The following is a 16038-nucleotide window of genomic DNA, read 5'->3' on the forward strand; positions in this document are numbered from 1 at the left end:
TAAAATCTATATTTTCTCTACATTTTCACCTAGATCCGTTGGTTCCTCTAACCGTGTGCCTTTGTTAAAAAGGTAGACAATCTAAAGAGCTCTGTTTTGATCCGAATAGAACTTGGTTGCGGCGTCCTTGAAGTTCTTCCATTGTTGCATTGGCCTTCTAAGTTTGATGTAGGGATTTTCTACACACTCCTATGATTTTTAGCTTAGTTATTTGTTGATTGTGTAAACAAGGTTAGGATTTAGAGGATTTTAGACAAACCTAGGGTTTTGGTTTAGAATCAAAAGAGGGGTTTTCAAATAAAGGAATTGAAAATGGTTAGGGGTGTAGATATGAGAATATGTTGTGTTGAAATTGTTGATTTTAACATATGGGTTGGATTTGGGAGAGGATGGAGTTTTGCCCTAAATGTTTCAAATAATTATTTTGTTTAAATAATGAAATCGGTATTGAGAATGTGAAATTGGACAGATGTCTATATAAATGGTGGAGTTGGATACGTGTTATCTCTCATCTATGGAAATTTGGATAATTTATCTGTCTTTGAGATTGTATATCTGTCTAGAAATATCTGTTTTGGGCCATCGGTGGAGGATAGCTATGATTGTTGCAGAAATTACATGAGGATTAAGTGAATTGAAACTAATCTTTTATTGGTTGTCATTGAATATGACTGTATTGCTAGTACATTGCATATGTATGATGTTTGGGAGGGAAAAATGGGATACACCCCATGTTTGAGAAAAGAAAGGAGATGGACTCCATTGAATCAAGTTGGCCTGTGTGTCCAGGGTGAAAGTCTCAAAAATCACGCGTATACATGGGTGCCGATTTCCATGGACGAAATTTGCGTAAAATAGCAAATTGAAGTGTTTGTGTAATGGTTGTATTAATTAGAGAACCACTGAGTTGTGGCATCGGTTGGATTGTCTGGATGACAATGAATTTGACTCGTTAGTTAAGGTAAAATGAATAGTCTTGAAATGAATTGAGATAATATTATGATCTTGAAGAATGTGAATGATTTTTTCACAGGCATTGTATATACACATTTTACTTATATCTTTGTTAAAATTCATATATTATTTCTACTGGGCTTTAGCTCACCCTACTTGGAAAAAATCATTTTCAGGTGCTGATGATATGCCTTCGCCAAGGACTTAGCTTGAGAGGATTGTGGAGTAGAAGGCTCACTTTTGTTTACTTTATATTTATCTTTTGTACAAGTCTAGGGCTTTATTTGTATTAAGCTTATGACTCATTTTATTGTAACCAAGCACGGTCTTGGAAAGATGTAAGCCTTTAGGGCATATGAATGCATGTTTAGCTTTCATTCTTTATTTCGTCTTGTAACACATGCTGTAGATTCAGGATGAACAATTTATGAATGTATATTGCATGTGTCACCTTTTGTATATTAACTCTAATTAATGAAAGCTTCTTATTTTATCTATATCACTTTGTAGTAGTGTTGGGAGTTGAACTTACTGTAATTATTTTAGGGGAATTACATTGCACACGTAGGTTAGGAGTTAGAGGAAAAAACGTCTTAAACTTAGTCGAAAAAAGGGGTTCAAGGAGGTGAAAATGCAAAACAACCCCCGAACCACTCTACGGATGTAATGGGTAGATTCCTTGTAATAAATAGGACATGTGGAGATAGACGACATGTAATTTTCACACGTAGGTTAGGAGTTAGAGTCGAAAATGTCTTAAGCTAAGTCGAACATATTTCGATAATTACTTATGTCACATGTACTATTAATTATAGTTAACTAATTTCTGACTCTTCAAACATATTTTATTCACATGCATTGTGCTGTTTGAGTCTATTGTAATGAATTTGCTGATATGTTCTATGGCAATAAAATGTCATTTTTATTGTAATGTTTGTTGATTGTGCTTTTTGAGTCTATTGTAATGTTTCCATGCATCTGTTTGTTTGTTTCTTTTTTTTTTTTTTTTTAAAGAAAGGCAAACAAAATGTCATTTTTTCAGTTAACACCTCAACCATGTCTAAGAGTATATTGGAAAAAGCACTGAAGAAGATCAAAAATTTACTTCACTTACTACAACCTCTAATCTTTTTGCCTCAGACTATCAAGTTATACATGCATTTCTGGTACTAATGGGTGCAATATTTTTTTTATAGATGGCTTTTGGCGGGGACGTGTGGATATTTCATTTTTGTGTATGGTGGACAATTTATACTTTTGTATAATCCCACTATTTTGTCGTCATATGCTTTTGTGTTGATTAGTATTAATCGTGTGGTATATAGATTACCTTTTGTCGTGGTACAAATTACCACGCCAAACAGCCATTTGGCATGGTAGTGATATATTTTTTTGTATATGGAGGACATATTTTCGTTTGATTCTTTATTTTGTATGGAATTATTATTTTAGGTTGTAATATACTTAGTTTGTATGAAATTTGACATTAAAAGTTATTCATTTTTGAATGGTTGGAAGTGAAATGGATGCTAATTATGGAATGGTTGATAATATATGTATTGTTTTATGTATATACATGGCACAGGTTGCACGGAATGCAAATAGGCTGTGGGCAAATTAATAATAATAAAAAATCTAAAATCGTGTTTTTGGCAACTAAACAATTGATAGTCAAAAACGAAGTAAATATTTTAGCGACTAAATAGGTAGTAGCTAAAAAAGTAAATAAAATGAAAAATTTGGCGACTAAAACTTTAGTAGCCAAAAAGAAAAAATTAGACTTTAGGCAACTAAATTTTTAGTAGCTAAAAAAATTTAGACTTTAGGCGACTAAAACATTTAGTAGCTAAAAAAAATAAGATGAATAACAAAAAAAAACTTTTTGGCCACTAAAACCTTAGTCGTCCTAAATAATTTAAGTTTTTGCCAAATAAATGTTTTAGTCGTTGGAAATGCGATATTAATTTTTTTGAAAACCTTTGGTGACTAAAAAATTAGTCGGCAATTGAGGACTTTCGGCGACGAATTGTTTTATTCACTGAAAATGCGATATTAATTTTTTATGAAAGTTTTGTTGACTAAAAATTTAGTCAGCATTGAGGACTTTCAGCGACTAAACTTTTTTTAGTCACCAATTACCTTTCCCGACAACTATTCAACGACTAATCTGGCGACCAAAAATTTTCGTCGCTAAAAATTTTTGGCGACTAAAAGCCGACTTTTGGTAACTAAACATTTAGTATGTACATCAAATGCATGTCGTAGTTAGTAAATTCTACATCATTTTTTGTTTGCGGTTAATGTTTTTTCAAAAACACATACGTACCATATAAGTCATTAATTCATATATTTATGGCATGCAAAAGCATGCCATAAAAAATTTATATTTTCATGGCTGACAAAAATATATCGTAAAATATTTACACTTAAGACGACATACATTTCGTGTCGTAAAATATTATAACTTTACACGACATGTAGCATGTCGTGAAAACTTCTACACAAAATAATAATAATAATAATAATAATAATAATAATAATAATAATAATAATAATAAGAATAATAATATAATTAATTTGATTTTTTATGGCATGCAAAAATATGCCATAAAAAATGTATATTTTCACGACATATAAAAATATGTCGTAAAATATTCGCACTTAAGATGACATACATTTCATGTCATAAAATATTATAACTTTACACATTATGCATTAGCATGCCATGAAAACTTTTACTAAAATAAAAATAAAAATTCAATCCATCTTTTTTTAATTTAAAAATAGCAAACGGTGTACTTTATCATAATCTATACATTTCATGTCGTAAAAAATAATTTGTCATAATATATCATAGTTTTACACGACAAGCTAATGCGTCCTGTGAAAATTTCTATGAGAAAAAATTTCAACATTCTTTTCTATATAGTGAATTATTATTAGAGGGTGACAATGCTCAATTTTGTATGAAAAGTCCTTTTTATTATTTTATTAAACGGTAGTTAATGTCTATAAAAAAAAAATTATAGTACTATAAAAAAGGATATATAAATTTTTCTAAGGCATATAAAAATATATAATAAAAAATATATATATGGAAAATTACATTTAAAAAAAATTCAGGATTTCGCGTGTTTTTCAATTTAAACTCAGGTTTTCAATTTCGACAAATTAAACTCTGGAGTTTCATTCGCCTTCATTGTGAACTCTCTATTCATATCTATTCGATTGAACTAACGGAATCTAGGCAAAATTTTTAGGTTCAAACACATGTTCAAGCAATTGTATATTCCACGTCGTAACTCTGTTTCGCCTCATTTTTGCGAAATTGGATTCACCTCATGACCTAATTTTCATTCCACCCCTCATACTCTTTGTTCCACCTCTTTTTGCATACCGTCAGAGCTCCGAAAGTTGGCCAGAAATAAGATTTTTCCCTTTTTAGGCAAAAATTTTAGATTCAAATCCACATGTTCAAGCTCTTGTATCTCTCTCATTATAACTCTATTTTACTTCACTTTTACGTCGTTGGATTCACCTCATGGCCTAGTTTTTATTCCATTCCTCATATGCCTTGTTCCACCTCTTTTTGTGTACTGTCGAGGCTCCGAAAGTTGGTCAAAAATAAGCTCTCTCTCTCTCTCTCTTCCTTTCTTCGTCTATCTTCTATCTCCATACTTCTTCTTTCCTTATTCCTTCCAACAACTATTCTCTATTTTTCTCTTCCTTCATGGATCTTCCCTCAAGCTTATGTTTTCTTCCCTTCTTGTAAGTCATATACCTTCATACTCGATAGCACCTCCACCGTCGGAGGTTCGATGGCCACCATGAGTTCGCTAGAAGGGCTGTGAAGAAAAAAGAAAAAAGAGAATAATTGTGGAAATGAAGGAAAGAAGAAGTATGAAGATAGAAGATAGAGGAGGGGAAAAAAGAGAAAAAATTTATTTTTGGCTAACTTTTAGAGCTTTGACGACATGTAAAAAGGGGTGAAACAAGGCACATGAGGGTAAAATGAAAATTAGGCCATGAGGTGAATCTAACAATGCAAAAATGAGGTGAAACAGATTACGGAGAGCTTGAATATGTGGGGTTTTAATATGAAAATTTGCCCAAAGAAATAGAAAATTTTATTTTTTGGCCGACGTTCGAAGTTTCGACAGCACGCAAAAAGAGGTGGAACAAGGCATATGAGGGGTGGAGTGAATACTAGGCCATGAGATAAATTCAACAACGCAAAAAATGAAGCAAAGCGGAGTCACGATGAGAGAGATACAAAGGTTTCAACATGCGGATTTGAATATGAAAATTTTGTCCAAAAAGAGAAAAATCTTATTTTTGACCAAATTTCGGAGCCCCGATGGCATGCAAAAAGAGGTGAAACAAGGCGTATGAGGGGTGGCATGAAAATTAGGCCATGAGTTAAATCCAACAACGTAAAAATGAGACAAAATGGAGTTACAGCAAGAGAGATACAAGTGTTTGAATCTAAAAATTTTGTTCAAATTATGTTAGTTCAATCAAATGGTTATGGATGGAGAGTTCATATTGAAACATGGATGAAATTCCAAGGTTTAATTTGTCGAAATTAAAACAACGGAGTTTAAATTGAAAAACACACAAAGCACTAAGATTTTTTTTATAATTTGCCCAAAAATTTATTAAAATTTAATATTTTCGTTACATTATTTAATTTGGGCAAATTACACAAATAGTCCCTATAGTTTGAGACTTGTGTCACTTTGGTTCCTGACTTTTTAATTGTGACACATTTGACCCTGAATTTTGGATCTTGTTCCAAATAAAGACAATTGAAGATATCATTAGATTTTTCAGGGGTAAAATTGTCAATTTGATAAAATATAAACTAATTTGACAAAAATAAATGTCAAAAAAATATTTTTAAATTTTTAAAAAATATTTCTACCTACTAAAAATAAAATTATGTAAAATGATAAATTTTTTAAACACTTTTTTTTTTGCCCAATTAATTTTTATTATGTGTTTGGATGATGATTATGTAAAATTAATTTTAAAAAATTAATTATATAATTTTTATTAATTTTACATAATTTTATCATTGGTGGATAAAAATAATTTTTAAAAAATTAAAAATATTTTTTTGACATTTATTTTTGTCAAATTAGTTTATATTTTATCAAATTGACGATTTTACACTTGAAAAATCTAATGATATTTTCAATTGTCCTTATTTGGAACAAAATTCAAAATTCAGGGTCAAATGTGTCACAATTGAAAAGTCAGGGACCAAAGTGACACAAATCCCAAACTATAGAGACTATTAGTGTAATTAACCCATTTAATTTTTAGAAAAGGTTCCGGGAATAGTACATTATTTTATAATTTAGTGTATTCTTTTAAGGGATAATTACACCCAGTGGAATTTAAAAAAAAAAATTACATATTCATAAGAAAAATTTATAATTTTAATTATTAAAATAAGACACAAATTGCTAATATTTAATTTTAAAAGGGACATTTACACATAAGTTCTAATTTATGAATTTATACTCCATTAAGTCATAACTAAGATTTTTTGAACCTTCAAGTCTCATTAAAGTTTTAATAATCAGAATTGCCCTTCAAACAATGATTGTTCATCATTTATGATAATCTATAAAGGAACATGATGATTTGACATTTATTTTGATTTTTAAAATTTTAAAATATCAACTTTCAAAATGAATATATATATATATATATATATATATATATATATATATATATATATTATGTGCAAAAAAAAAAAAGCCATATGTTTTTTTTTTTTTTGAAAAAATTAAATAAGATGAATTATTTTTTGTGCAAAACTAAAAAATTTGTGTGTATAAAAAAGTATGATGGTGTAACATTGATGAATAAAACTGAAAAAAAATATGATAATGTTTTCAATTTTAAAACTGAAAAAAACTATTCAGTGCGTTTAGTTTGAGTTTTTTGAATTAAGTTTTTTAAAAATTAAATTTTTTAGTTTTCTTGTTTTTTTGTTTTTAGTGAATATTTTTTTAATTTTAAACATTTTTTTTTACTTTTTAGATGCACCTTACTTAGATGTATCTAAAAAGTAAAAAAATTGTGAAAAAATATTTTAAAAAATTAATAAATACATAAAAATATAAAAAAATATACCGAATTCTCGTATTTTTTTTATTTATATTTTGGATATTTAGTGAATTTTTAAAAAAATTTCTTCACAAATTTTTTACTTTTTAGATACATCTAAGTTAAGTATGTCTAAAAATTTTAAAAATTACTTAAAATATTAAAAAAAATCAGTAAAAACAAAAAAATACAAAAAATAAAAAAATAGAATTTTCTGAAAAGTGTTTTTTGAAAAGTGAAACCAAGCATTAATATTCTCGATTTTAATAAATAATTGCATAAAAGGGCAAAAATGTTTAATTTCATGATCTGTTTTTTTCATTAGTTAGTGAAACAATTATCTAAAATATTACTATGCAAAATTGATAATATTCTTACTTTTAAAAATTGAAAAAAGCTAATAATATTCTCAATTTTACTAAATATGACTTATTGGTTCAAAAATTTTTAAATATGACCCCAATTATCATAACATTTGTAAATATAACTTTTAAATAATTAATTCATTTTAAAATAATCAAACACCAGCACTCATCAATCTCAAGTCCTTTATCAGACGATCCAAATTACAATGTGATGATCCACCTTCACTAGTAGCTTTTCTAGCCAACTTGGCCATCCTTTTGGTCGATTGCACGAACTCACTTTTCCTCACCTCCATCAAATCCCTAATCATCTTCTCAACTACGATTCTATCACAAGTGTCCTTCATGTCCATCCCAAGCTTCCACACCTCCCCAACATATCTGCTATTCATCTGTTGGTCCGCAATGCAAGGCCAACATATCATCGGCACGCCAGCAACTATACTCTCTAAAGTTGAGTTCCATCCACTGTGAGTCAAAAAACCACCAATGGCTTGGTGACCCAATACCTCTTCTTGTGGGGCCCACTCGACCACGTACCCCCTTTCCATCGTGGCCTCCAAGAGCTCGGTCGGGATCTGACCCACCCCACCTCCGTCAGAGACCAAGTCCGGCCGTATGACCCACAAGAACCGCTTCCCACTCTTTACTACACCATGCCAGAACTCCATCAACTGGGTCCTTGTAATCATTGCAAGGCTTCCAAAGCTTATGTAAATGACAGACTGCGAGGGTTGTGCATCCAGCCACATCATGCAGTTGTGATCTTCTTCCAACAGACTATTCGATGAGGTTGATGTCACTACCATTCTTGGCTTGTTGTGCGCGTGGAGTGGTCCAATGGTGTAGATGTTTGGCATGTGAATGCGTATGTGAGAGAGTATGGGTCCTTCTAGGTCGTCGAATGTGTTGAGAATGAGGGCTCGAGCTCGTGGTGTTTGCCGCGTTTCAGTCGATAGGAATTGAAATTTTTTGTTGCTCAAGTCACTAACACGACAATTAGCAGGAAGGTCACGCTGCCGGAGAAAATCTTCCATACCTGGTATGCTTTGTATTGGGACATCCAAATCGATTCCTACATCTTTGGGAATTATTCACTTGTAAGTTCATTTGGTGCCTAGGAAAATATAAACAACAATTTTATGTGTGCAGAAAAAATACATAGAAAAATTTGTGTTACTTAGATTTTGATTATAGTTTCGGTGTCTTCAATCTCATTCTTTGCACATTATTAAATTGTATCTAATTATTTGCAAGGACAAAATTGCCCCTCAAAAAGACAGATCCACCCATATTGGATCTCTTCTTGTTCCTTTAATGGGTGTTTTTTTTACCTTAATCTAAGAGTGGAGGAGATAACCCCTCTGTAATCTTCAAGGATAATTAGGGAAACTCTTCAGTTGTGGGTGGTTTTTTCTTCAATTATGTTTTGATTATTGTTTCTTTCAATGATACTTTATTCTTTATCTCCGAGTGGAGGAGGAAAGGTGATAGTGAGATAAAACGGCAGCAAAAGAGAGAAAAACGAAGGTGAGGAAATAGCGTGGTACAAGTGGGATTGACGACTTTTTAAGGATAATTTTGTCCATTGGCGTGGATGGATCATTTTGACATTAACGTCCCATTTATTTAAAATCAATTTTTATCGCCTACTTAAAACCGCTTGTAAATTATTTTTTCAGGAAGAAAAAGAACACTCCATGAAGATATTATAGTATGAGTCTGGCTTCCGGCTGTTGGGCTCATGGAAGTCTATCACCGATCTCAGTTTGATAATTCGAACCGTTCAATATGTATAACTCATCAAGTATTATATGTCTATAAAAAATTATATTGATCGGATATCGATAGCTTTCTCATCAGATCAGATTTCTGTCGACCTTTTATTTTTTCACCATCCATTTTTTTTTGGTACAAAATTGATTTGATCATATAGCTATTGATATCCGATTAAAGTGATTTTTTTATAAATATATAATATTTGACAAGTTCTACATATTGAACGGTTCGTATTATCGAAACGGGATCCATAGTGAACCCTCACGAGTCCAACAACACCCTCAAGTATCGAATTGGAGGGAAACTAGACCCTTATAGTATTTGTACATCTTGACTTCGGATAACCGATTGACGATTAAATTTAACTAAACTCATAATAATAGATACACAATGGATCTCATCCATACTTTATAACAAACGACAGAGGGGGTGTTTGGTGCAGCCTAAGAAGCACAAATATGAATACAAGATATGGGTACAATACGATACGGACGGCAGGGATACGTTTCTAAAAAAATATTATTTTTATAATTTTTAGTAATGCATGTATAAAAATAAAACCTAAAGCAAATTACTACAGATAATATGAAGAGATAAAGATAAATAAAATAAAATATATACATTTCAATATAAAAAAGTATTAAAATATTATTTTTTATTAATATATTTAAGAATTTTTTTTAATGAAAATGGGATTAAAATATTACGTGAATTAAAATATTAAGAAAATCTAATATAATTATGTAAAATTTATAAGACTTATTATATTTTCTTTAAATCTCATAAGATGTCAATGTAATTCACCTAAACATTAATTATGATGGATTTAAATGCCATCTCATATTTAAAATGTGTATTGATCATGTTTAAAATTATAAATTCTACCATTTAGATCAATTCAAATTTATATTTTATTCTCACAACACATAATGATCCTAAAGAAAAGAGACCATCCACAAGTCTTCTAAATACAAACAAAAATGTCTTCAATGCCCTAAAAAAAGGTGTAAAAATTCTACAAAAAGGAAAATTTGCATGCCGGGATGCCTTTTTCTTCACAAACACTTTAAATGATAGAGAGAGAGAGGGGTAGGTAGAGAGAGGGAGAGGGAAAGGGAAAGGGAGAGGACGAACCCTGATTGACTCCTCCTCCTCCTCATTGCTGCTCACGAATCGCAATAGAGACGACGGCGATGACTTGCTTCTGATCGAGTTGTTGTTGCTTTGAGGTAAGTGAGCTAAGGCTTGGTTGATTTATTTTATTTTTTTTATTTTAGATTACTTTTGTTATTTTACACTTTGACCCCATTATAAGTTTTTTAAATTATTTTTTTGCCCCGTCGTATCCCGAAAGTATCCCAAGCGTATCCCTGAATTATCTCTGTGTATCCCAAACGTATTTGAAATTTAAAAATTTTCAAAAAATTTGGGATACTTTTTTGTCGTATTTGATATGTATCTCGCCGTATCGAACGCGTATCCGTATCCGATACGTATCTGACACGCGTACCGAGACCATTTCGGAGTATTCGTGCTTCATAGGGTGCAGCTTATTATAAGCTACAAGTTGATAATCAGAAAGCTAAAATCAAAAGCTCTCATTTCCTACCTTTTAAATAATCAGTTTTCCTCAACTTATTTAAGCTAGTTTTGCCTAAAAACTGTAAGTAAAAACTATACCAAATTCTCAAATTAAAATAAATTATAACTAGCCTATCACCCGTCCTATGCACGGGATAATTATAAATATTTAGATTTGTTTTAGATTTTTTTTAATACATAAATTATGTTTTTTAAGATTTTTTATAAAAATAATTTAACAATCTTATCACTAACCATAGTGTATGAGAGAAGTTGAAAAGGATACTACAGTAACTATGCACGGGTTGTATTTATGATTATTTGTATGAGGAGATTTTAAATGCTGATAAGGAGATTTTGATTAAATCAATAAATGCAAGCATGTGGAAAGACATGTGGATTGAAAAGAGTTAATAAATGCTGATTAGGAGATTTTAACAAAATCAATAAATGTTGAGATTTTTTTTTTTTTTAAAATAAAAAATTAAAAAAATTAAGATTGAGATAGTGGAGTTTATGAGAAAAGTTGAAAATAGTACTACAGTAACTATGCACGGGTTGTATTTATAATTATTTGTATAAGGGGATTTTAAATGCTGATCAGGAGATTTTGACCAAATCAATAAATGTAGGCATGTGGAAAGACATGTGAATTGAAAAAAAGTTAATAAATACTGATTAAGAGATTTTGACCAAATCAATAAATATTGAGATTTTTTTTAAATAAAAATTTTTAAAAATTAAAATTGAAATATTATTACTTTCACAAAGTTTAGGGGATTACAAACTTTTTACCTTAATATATACTAGCCTATCACCCGTGCTATGCACGAGATAATTATAGATATTTATATTTATTTTAGATTTTTTTTAAATATATAAATTATGTTTTTTAAGATTTTTTATAAAAATAATTTAATAATCTTATCACTAACCATAATGTATGGGAGAAGTTGAAAGGGGTACTGCAGTAACTATACACGGATTGTATCTATAATTATTTGTATAAGGGGACTTTAAATGCTAATCAGGGGACTTTGACCAAATCAATAAATGCAGGCATGTGGAAAGACATGTGGATTGAAAAAAGTTAATAAATGCTGATCAGGAAATTTTGATCAAATCAATAAATGTTGAGTTTTTTTTTTTTTTTTACATAAAAAATTTAAAAAATTCATATTGGGATATTGAAGTTCTCACAAGCCTTAGGAGTTAAAAATCCCATTTTACTTAATATATAACTAGCATATCACCCGTGATATGCACGGATTGTGTTTATAATTATCTATATATGTAAATTGTGAATTTTAAAATTTTTTTAATATCCTTTTTTTTTTCCTTTTTTATATTATATTAAATTTTAATATTTTGATAATAATCATATGTGTTGGATTTTTCACGAAATTTTTTTTATAGTTGTTCTTAATGCATTAAAGTGTTATTATGAGGAATAATAATCATATGTGTTGGGACTTTTCAAAGAATTCATGTGTTGGATTTCAAAGAATTTTTTTATGATTGTTCTTAATGCATTAAAGTGTTATTATGAGGGTAAGACTTGGGAGTTGAGAGAAGTTAATAAATGTTAAGATTTTTTAAAAAAAAAATCAAAAAATCAGGAAATTTAGATTGGGAGATTAGAGCTCTCACAGGGCTTGGGGTTAAAAACTCTCTTTTGCTTAATATATAGTATAGATAGACTAGCCTATCACCCGTGCTATGCACGTGATAATTATAGATATTTATATTTGTTTTAGATTTTTTTTAATATATAAATTATGTTTTTTAAGATTTTTTATAAAAATAATTTAACAATCTCATTACTAACCATAGTATATGAGAAAAGTTGAAAAGGGTACTGCAGTAATTATACACGGATTGTATCTATAATTATTTGTATAAGGGGATTTTAAATGCTGATCAGAGAATTTTGACCAAATCAATAAATGCAGGCATGTGGAAAGATATGTGGATTGAAAAAAAGTTAATAAATGCTGATCAGGAAATTTTGACTAAATCAATAAATGCTGATTTTTTAAAAAAAAAATAAAAAATTTAAAAAATTCAGATTGGGATATTGAAACTCCCATAGACCTTGGTGTTAGAAATCCATTTTTACTTAATATATAGTATAGATATAGATCACCCTCTATAATCCACACCAAGCACCCCAGAGTCTATCGATAGTAATACGAAGGTAACCCCAAAGAGAGCATCCCCCAAATGTCAAACCCTACCATGCGAAAAATAGGTGCCTTATCCACATTACTACCAATCGTCGTTAAAACGGCTTGTATAGGGGTAGTTTGGGATGATCTAAATAAGCCTCCGTTTGGCAAGGGCTTTTTCAGGCTTTTTTGGCTATTTTAGCCACAAAAAACAAAATAGGCTATTTTAGCCATAACAAACAAAACATCACATCCAACCTATAATCATTACATTCTTCTCTCACAAAAAAAGTCAAAAAAGCCAAAAAGCCAAAAAGCCCTTCCCAAACCAAGCTTTTTAGCCCAGGCTAAAATAGCCAAAAAAGCCAAAAAGCCAAAAAGCCAACCCACTTCCCAAACGGAGGCTAAGTGTATTTTTTGACTTTTTACGAAAAGGTGTGCAAAAAAATAAAGAGGTGATGTGACAGAAAAAAAATTAAAAAATTAAAAGTGTGTACTTATTAGTACACCCCAAACAAGGCAATAACATCAAACTTTTTGGCCTTTACAAGGAAATGTGCCTGTTTGGCAGAACTTAAAAGCAGCTTATTTCAGCTTTCAGCTTAGTTTAAGCTATTTTGATGTGTTTGGTTTAGTTTATAGCTTATAATTTATAGCTTTTTGGAAGTCAGAAATCAGCTTATTTTTTGAGTGGGGCAGGAGCTGCTTAGTTTATAAGTCAGAAATCAGCTTATGTTCATAGTTATAAGCTATAAGCTGTTTAGGCATAAACTATAAGCACTTTCCCACAACTCTACCAAACAGGGCCAATGAAAAAAGCAATGCTAGCTAGCGACCAAAAAAATTGAAAACTTCTAGTAATCCAGATATAAAAAATCAGAAAGAATCTAATATTTCTGAGATATTTTATGGGGTTTTTTTTCATGATCCATAGATTTTTCCAAATAAATTAGGGTCAGGATTTCCTTTCGTCCAGATCTGGACTGAAGGGAGACGTTTGGATCTATCGAATTTTTATGGTCTCATTTTAATAATTTAAATCATTAATAATACCTTTCATGTATATCATTCACACAAAAATTAAATAAATTCAATAATCATAATCTGTTCAATTAATTATATTTTTTATCAAAAAATAAATAATTTATTTTTGAAAATATAATTATTATCTATGTTTTTGAGATAAATGTAATAAATAGAATATGTTACGATTATCAAATCAATCTAATTATTTTATAAATAACATATATTAAAAACTCTACAAAACGAATGATTTAGTATATCATCAAAATAGAACATGCGGTGGTTTCACAAGCTCAGACAATACCCTTCAATCCATAGAAAGCCTATCCCAAAAAATTATCGTTTGTGCAAAATTTTTAATAATTTTTTTTTTATTATTTAAATTTTTGGGTCTTCAGAGTATTGTGTATGATTTTTAAAATATTCTGAAACATGAAAATGTAATCCAAAATTTGTATCAATAGTAGGTGTACAACGTATATTTTTAGATTTTAAATTTAAAATTAATGAAATGTCAGCCATAGTTATTTATTGATTTAATATTTTTAATAATTTTTCTTAAAGTCTCGTATAGTTAGAAATAGGGAGTGTTTGGAAAGTCACTTTTTAGATTTTTTTATTTTGGTTAAAATAACATTAAAGATAAAATAAATTAAAATAATTAATATAATAAAATATTACGTTAAACTCATAATTATTTTAATTTTTTTTTTCATAAATATCATATTTAATTAAAAAATCCAATTTTCTTTCAAATACAACTATTTTAACTTATTAAAAAAACTAAAAATTAAAATAATCAATTTTCCGAACAACACCAACATGTGAAAAATGAAAGAGAGTTGAAACAAAAAAAATTGAGCCACCCATCCAAAGCGATAAATCTAATAAGTGGCGCGTGGCAACTCTATAAAAATTTCATGAGTTCCATAGAACTTTAAATTTATACAAGAATTAGCATTTGGCCCTTCAATATCTAAATAATTTCACTTCACCCCCCAAAACTTCATAGAAAGCGCATTAACCCCACTAGAAATCAGAATATTTCTAACAAAAAAAATTTGGCAAACATACCTTTGAAAGGAAGGTCGCCAGATTCAATGAGTTGAGGGATGCAAAAGTAAGCCCAGAAAGCACAAGCGCTGATTGTTCGGAAGTAAACGATTGGAATACCCATCTCTTCAGCAACATCAATTGTAAAACTCAGTACCCCATCTGCTATGATGCACGTTACTGGCCGAGTCGACTCGTAGCTCAGTCGATTAGAGCAAAACAATTCTCTGAAAAGCGGTTTTATTACGGTTCTCAAAGAATCAATCAATTCTGTTAGAAAATCAGAGCCGGATCTGGAGCTCTCGGTGGGGATTCCATCGGAAATCGTTTCGAAACGGAATCCAGGATAGTGTTCGAAACGTCTGTGAACGTTTGTTTGACGGAGGAGGCGATTGTGGATGTGATCGGAGACGAGGAAGGTGACGTGGAAGTCGGAGAGGCAGAGAAGCTCGGCGAGCTTTAGCATGGAGTTTACATGGCCTTGTGCTGGCAGGGGGAAGATGAGTACATGTGGTGGTGTGAGTGTTTGCACTGGATCATCCATTTCAATACCACTACATCTACTAATATATCAACTCTATTTTGACGGACGAGAGAGAGAGAGAGAGAGAGAGAGAGAGAGAGAAAGAATAGGGGATAATTGGAGCTCCCCTCTGTGATTGATTCAGAAATGGAACTTGGAATATATGTGTTGCTTTTGCGTTTGGTAAATGTTATTAACAAAAATAAACATAAATTAGAAACCAAATTCTTATGAAAATAGAAAATTAATGGCCTTGTTTGGTTTGTATTTCTCAAAAAATTTTGGGAAAAATTCTTTACAAATAAATTTTCAAAAGTAATCAAACCAAACAAATTTTCTCAAAAAAATTTTCCAAAACTTATTTGGTTTACAAATTTTCCAAACAAATCTCTCTTTCATACACATCAAATCAATTACTTTTTCCAAAACTCTCTCTCAAAATAATTTTTTAAAATATCTTTTAAAAAAATAC

General features: G+C 30.2%; 1 protein-coding gene across 2 annotated transcripts; it reads right to left on the minus strand.

The window, feature by feature from the left end:
* Nucleotides 1-7548: 7548 nt before the first annotated feature.
* Nucleotides 7549-15815, minus strand: LOC114258674 (7-deoxyloganetic acid glucosyl transferase). 2 transcript variants are annotated; one of them, XM_028198660.2, is made up of 2 exons: nucleotides 15065-15815; nucleotides 7549-8514 (listed from the first exon to the last, which is right to left on the minus strand). In XM_028198660.2, exons 1-2 carry the CDS (start codon nucleotides 15585-15587, stop codon nucleotides 7592-7594), a joined length of 1446 nt encoding a protein of 481 aa, XP_028054461.2. In that variant the 5' UTR covers nucleotides 15588-15815; the 3' UTR covers nucleotides 7549-7591. The 2 variants fall into 2 exon arrangements, with proteins under 2 accessions (XP_028054461.2, XP_082732135.1); XM_082876009.1 differs by having other exon boundaries at nucleotides 7549-8520; nucleotides 15065-15809.
* Nucleotides 15816-16038: the final 223 nt, after the last annotated feature.

This window comes from Camellia sinensis, chromosome 1 (assembly GCF_055761805.1).
Source record: "Camellia sinensis isolate YWXY chromosome 1, ASM5576180v1, whole genome shotgun sequence".
NCBI classification, from domain to species: domain Eukaryota; kingdom Viridiplantae; phylum Streptophyta; class Magnoliopsida; order Ericales; family Theaceae; genus Camellia; species Camellia sinensis.